Source organism: Pteropus alecto, unplaced genomic scaffold (genome assembly GCF_000325575.1).
Source record: "Pteropus alecto unplaced genomic scaffold, ASM32557v1 scaffold67, whole genome shotgun sequence".
NCBI classification, from domain to species: Eukaryota; Metazoa; Chordata; class Mammalia; order Chiroptera; family Pteropodidae; genus Pteropus; species Pteropus alecto.
The window spans coordinates 3,362,458-3,368,818 of NW_006441061.1; the positions used below are offsets into that span (position 1 = coordinate 3,362,458).

The 6,361-nt window shown below is 59.0% G+C and overlaps 1 protein-coding gene across 1 annotated transcript in view; it reads left to right on the forward strand.

Moving 5' to 3' along the window:
• Positions 1 to 6,361, forward strand: part of RALGPS1 (Ral GEF with PH domain and SH3 binding motif 1) — a 229,692-nt gene that overhangs the window by 204,296 nt on the left and 19,035 nt on the right. The window contains exon 12 of the mRNA XM_025051195.1: positions 5,542 to 5,668. Within this exon, the coding sequence (XP_024906963.1) occupies positions 5,542 to 5,668 (127 nt within the window). The remainder of the gene's footprint in view (positions 1 to 5,541; positions 5,669 to 6,361) is intronic.

Genomic DNA, 6,361 nt, shown 5'->3' on the forward strand with positions numbered 1-6,361 from the left:
GCCTGCGCTGGTGGGCGGGCGCTTTGAGGGCAAGGTGCCCGCCACCGAGAGCAGGTGACGGACGGGGCCTCGAATCCGGAGGGGGCGTTCCCGCCGTCTGTAAGAACTCGGGGCGGAGCTGCGAAAGCTCAGCGAAGGCCCTCGCTGCTGGGGGGAGGTCAGCTGTTCCTTCCCGCCATTTCTCTCTCTTCTCCCGAGAGAGACTTTTAGGATGAACAGGAGGTCATTTCTGGAGCATTCCAGGCTTGTCCGCTGTGGTCTGCAGGGGTGGACAGAAAAGGACAGTGGGTCCAGGCAATGCTGTGCTGCTGGGTAGCTGACCAAGTGGCAGACTAGCCCCCTCTAGTTTGTCTTCTCTAGAGACCGGGACCAGAGGAAAGGGGACCATCGCCATGTGTCCCAGCCCCAAAGATGTGCGCTGCCTGCGGAAGGCCACCTCTGAGGGGGAAGAAGGCACAGTCGAGGCTAGGGGCTGCTGGGGTCAGGAGCAGGGTGCCTCGCTTCTGAGACACCTTCCTTTGGGAAAATGAAGCACGGGATCACTTTCCCCACGCACCTAAAATGATGCTTGTCTCAAGTATTTGTTCCGGTGACCCTGATTTTACACAAGCTCCTTTCAGCCCCTTTCTCTTATCCCACAAACGCTGGTTTCTCCCACGTCTGTCCCTCCATCCCAGGCCTTCCCTCCTCCCACTGAGCTCACAGCCCTGGGTCATCACCTCTCCCGGGGCTCCACGCACCCCTGCGTGACATGTCCTACACACCTGCCTCCTGAGCACTGCACCCTTCTACCCAGTGGCCGCTCGACGGCTGTCCCAATCTGAACCTCTCGTCTGCCCCCCAAGCCTGGTCCCTAAGTGATCGGCACCAGCCTCCACTGAGGGTCACCGAGCCCCGCTCCCGCCACACCCCCACTGGTCCACCTCCTGGACACCTCTCATTCGCAGCCCTCCCTCCCAGCCTGCGGGCTCGGCCGCAGGCACATGCTCTCTAGCCAGAGCGAGCTTCACAGGGTGAGACCCAAGCACATTACAGCCGCTCCTAAAAATCAGTGCGCCTCCCCCTCGTTAAACGCGAGGCTCCTCAGACGGCCCCGCAGCTCTGGCCAAGCCACCAGCTCCCCCCACCGCCCGCGCCCCCAGCACACACACATTCCTGAGCTCCTCGGCCCGGCCGGCTCTCTGCAGTTTCTGCAGCAGGTTCTGCTGTCTCTTGTCTCGGGGTCTCTGCACGAGCTGCCGCCCCTGCGTACGCCACTGCCTCTGCTGGGGCTCCTGTGCCAGCCTGGACGCCAGACCCTCCAGCTCCGCTCTGACCTCCCGTGTTCTCAGGCGCCCTGCTCACAGCTCCCCTGCTCACCAGCTGCTTTTGCCTGGCAGTTCCTCGACCCTTGCGAGCTCAGGCCCCACCTTGCAGCGATGAGATAATAGTGCCTGCGAGGCGGTGTTGTGGCGAAGCTTAGAGAAGATCCTGTGCAGGGCCCAGCACGGTTCCTGGCACCTTGCAGATGCTCAGTGAGTGCGGGCTGTCACCGTGACCACCACCGTTGTCATCGGGGTAGTTACGCTGTTGGTGTCGTCATTGCTGGTACTAGATTTATTATTACTATGATTTTCCTATGAAGACGTTTCCTTCCTGGGTGTAATTGCCTGGTTGCTCGTCTCTCCCCCCCAGTAGACTAAACTCCATGACGGTGGGACATCCGCTCTCGTTCAGCCTGGCTGTCCAGCACCTGGCCCAGCGGCTGGCCCAGGGACAGGGGACGTGGGTCGCAGGAAGGAGGGAGGGACATGCATCATTTCCTCCTCACAGGGAAGGAGGTCATGTCGCTGTCCCTGTTCTGTAGATGTAGAATTCAGGCTCAGAGGTGCGAAGTGACTTGCCCAAGGGCACTCAGCCTGCAAGTGGCAGATACCAGTAGCAGATACCAGTCACCGGCTGCCTCTGGATCCTGAGTTCTTTGCTGTTGCCGACCACTCCAAAATCCTATCCACCCCAAAGCCATGATTAGAAGGCCCTGTGGTCTCTTCTCCTACAATCAACGAGTGGTCCGCTGGGCAGGATGTTGGTTTCTTGAGAAAATGTAATGAAAACCAGATATTTTTTTAAACATGATATCTCGTTCTCCACAGACTGTCAGTTCTCATATGTTCCAATAAAACTGCTAAAGAAATAGCCACTTAAAGAGCTTTAAAGATTATTCATGGAAAAATTATGCTGAGGAAAAATAGAGCAATCCTCTGAGATAGTCAAGCCACATGGTCAGTTTTTCCAGCTGTTCGTGCCATATCGGGCCAGAGCCCCAGCTCTTCAACACCACCCCCACCCCTGGCCCTGCCCGGAGGACATGGAGAGGCAAATTTGCCAGCCATGTCGCTCAGAACCCGTCCCAGAAGGCACATGTCCCTGGTGCTGTCACGTGGTGGCCACCCCAGGCTTGGTGGGGCAGGAACGTGAGGCCTTTCAGTAGCAGAGAGTGTTGCTTACTGGCAGAGAGGCCACCCCATCCCTAGGTCCCAGCTGAATGGACATTCCTCTGCTTCAACGTCAGGCGCAGGCTGTTGGTCAACAATGCAGGCCTGGGAGTGGCCAAGACCACGGCTCCCAGAGCAGCCTTAGCTCTGACAGAGGGCCTGGGGACATCACAGCCACTTCTGCTTGGGCCCCCCACCCTCCCTCCAGCTGTGCTGAGGGGCGTCTGAGGCCAGGCGTGCCTCCCAAGGCTGTCCCCAGCAGCGCGCAGAAGCGGCGGATCCAGGCCTCGTTCTGGAAGGACAGTCGAGAGGAGACGGAGGGCGAATGCGGAGGCTTGGGAGAGCCCGAAGGTGGGAAGCGAGCCAGGACTGGGAGCCACGCGGAGACAGGAGGGAAAGGGGGCCGTCATCGGGAGTGAACGGGAAGGCCAAGGAAGTTACCAGAAGAGCCTCGGAGTGTCCAGCTCTTGCCGCATGCACAGCTGGCTGAGAGAACAACCCAGAACCCCTCCAGCCTGTGACCCGGTATGCTCCGCGCATCCCTTTGAAACGGCGCTAGTCAAAGTAACAACTGCGTAGGAGTCCGTGAAATAGGACGTTGATGTGTTTATACAAACCCAGCACACAGCTGGCACATAGCAGACGTTAGGCCCCTTCGCCGTCGCTTTCCAGAATCGCTGCTGGACCTCGTTCATCACATATTTCCTGGAGGAAGTGCTTCTCCTTGCTTATCAGATCACCTCAAATGTGTCACCGTTCCTGCTTCCTCAGGTTTTCCCTAATGCCTGACCTTTGAACTGTAGAGCTCCTCTCCCCCCCACGCCCCCCCATAGTGCTGTACCCCTGGGTTCAAGTCCTGCATGCAGCAGATATATAAGCCCTGGCTTTCTCCCCCGTCGAAGGGCTTGCTGACAGAGCCCATGTTCCGGGTTGCAGCCCACGCGCACAGCACAGTGCCGGGCGCCGAACCTTCCGCCATAATTCTCACCGTTATTATTATTATTATTGCTATGACACCAGGGAGTCGAGTTCCAGTTCAGACTACAGGGGGAGGAGCCATGCGATTTGACCTTTACAAAATACTCTCTGAACCCGGGGTGGGAGCCAGAGTGACTCAGGCGGAGAGCCCATCATCCCTCTGATAAACAAGGCAAATTCCACCCTGTGCACGGACTCATGTATTGAGCAATACGTGCGGAACAAAAACAAAGCAGGATGGCCCGCAGACGTTTCCTCCAGGACAGAGCCCGCGCCAGCACCTCGAGCAGAAGCTCCTCTCCGGGGTGCACATCGGCATCACCAGGAGAGCAGTGCCCAGCCCCACCTGACGCGATGAGGTCAGAAGCTGCAGGGGTGAGCCCAAGACCCTCCATCTCCACACCCTCTCCCCAGGCGTCCGAGACCTGCCCAGGTTAGGAATTACAGCCTCCAGGAAGCCGACGGGCAGTGTGCCACCCTTCACCAGGAAAACGCACACATGCACAGAGCTTGGGGTACAGTTTCGGGGCCTCCACACACTCCTCGGAGGCCTTCCCGGGGCCTGTCTGAGCTGGGTACAGTCGTGCACCGCATCGTGATGGTTCGATCGGCGGTGGACCGCGTATACGACAGTGGCCCCATAGATTATCATGGAGCCGGAAAATCCCTGTCGCCTAGTGACGTCATCGCTGTCGTGACATCATATGGCAAGGCATTACGCACATGTCCGTGGCGATGCTCATGCAAGCAGGCTGCTGCTCTGCCAGTCGTAGACAAGTTCAGCACGTGCAATCACGCAGAGTACGTTATGCTTGATGTTCAGCGACTACGTTACTGGTTTAGGTACTTGTCGTGCTGTACTTTTAGTCGTTATTTTAGAGTATACTCTTCCTACTTGTAAAAAAGAAGTGCTGTGTCACGCCGGCAGCCGCGTGCACACATGTCACGTTTACCGTGTCTCTCAACCGCTTCATTTTTCGAGCTTGATTTAATTGCGTGTTGGCTTGTGCAGTAACGTGCCGTACAGGCCTGTGGCCTAGGAGCAACAAGCTACACCGTATGGCTTCGGTGTGCAGCGGGCTGGACCGCCTGGGTTTGATGTTCGCACGACAAAATGGCCTCGCTGGGCCATATCTTAGAACGTATCCCCATCGTGAAGCAGCGCGTGACGGTATCGTGCATTGGTCTGCCAGAGCCCTGTTTTTGAGACTCCACATGCAGGCTGGGATTGGGACCTCAGACCGTGTCCCCTGCCTCCTGCCACCAGGCCGGGTCTTGCAGACAGTGGCGCCCAGAGGCAGTGTGGTGTGAAGGCCTCCTCGTTCAGGTTCCTTGCGCCACAAACAGTGATCACTAGCGTCTGATGCCAGGGCCTCTGGTGAGAAGCCGATGAGTGTTCACTGGTTTGGCAAAAATGAGGTTGATGGAAATGTCATTACACTTGGACACCAGATTTTAGGGACACATTTCAACATAAAAAAAAGGATGAGCCAGGCATGCAGGAGGACATGGGAACCCTTCGGTCGCTCGTGGACCTGCAGTACGGTGTGGTGGAGAATCTGGAGTCCTGGGTGGACCTGAGGCTGCCCAGGTCCCCCTGGGAAAGTTATTCGGCACGGCCAGGCAGCAGCCCCTTGATTTGCTGTGCGTTGGGTGTGCCCTGCAAGACATGCAGAAGCCCTGGCCCCCACGTCCGGTGTCCAGCCCAGGTAGCTAAGGCTAGGCCAGCATCTGGGGTCACCTCCTTTCAAGACCTCCCTTCCCAAGCCACAGAAACTTCGAGCGTACAATAGTGGTTGGGACCACGCCCCTCAGTATGTAGCTGTGGACGTGGCCAGCATGAAGGATTCTGCCCCGGTCTCTGGGGATGTCATTCCCTGTCAGGGGCACCGGGCGCAGCAGGACACTGGCCATCCTGACAGATGTCAGCCGCAGGAGCTAGTTGCACTGGGAGTGAGGGGTCCGCGTCTCACGAGGAGAAAGCCACGGGGCTTGCACGAATCTTGACCCATCTGGGACAGCCCACCCCGGGCCCACCTCTTCGCAGCCTCCACGGCCCCTCACGACCCTCTCTCCGCTCTGTTCACAGGCCCCTCTGCCGGCTCCAGCTCCGCAAGGTTCAGCCGGCGGCCCACCTGCCCTGACGCATCCGTTGCTGGCAGCCTCCCCACACCCCCGGTCCCAAGGCACAGGAAGAGCCACAGCCTGGGCAACAAGTGGGTAACGGAGCGAGCCCCCCTCGGGCTCTAGATGGGCTGGGTGTGAGGCCTGGGCTAACGGGCTTTGGGAGAGCTCACCCGCCGGGCCCTCCCTACCCCGTCTGGGAATTGCTGACGACTGCTCTTGGGATCCCTGGCTGGCGCCCTCCGCTCCGACTGGCACGGGGTCGGGAAGAGCTGTGGGGTCTGCAGAGCGCAGTCCGGATACTGGTGATGGGTCTCGCTGGCCCAGCAGCTGGCGGACGGAGCAGGAGGGAAGGGCGGGGAAGCAGCGGTGGGGCTCCTTCGGAGCTCGGTCAGTGCCCCCTCGTGTAAAGCCCAGAGTCCAGTGGGCACCGTGACTCTCATCTGGGGCAGCACAAGCTGTCTCGTGGCTCAGTCTCTGCTTGCCAGTTGCTAGAGGGAGCCCGCGGGATAGTGAACCTGCCGCTGGTTCGCCCAGCCCTGTGGGGGTGACAGCTAGGGTGCACTTGTGGTCCTTGGCATGGCCGGGAGTAGCCGTGCCTGTGTCCCCAGGGTGTTGGGCACAGGCTCCTGAACAGTTGGGTCCATCCCTCCCTCCCTCTGTTTCTGCCTCCCTTCCATCTCCCCTTCCTTCCTTCCTTCCTTCCTTCCTTCCTTCCTTCCTTCCTTCCTTCCTCCCTTCCTTCCTCCTTTCCTCCTTCCTTCCTTCCTTCCTTCCCTCCCTCC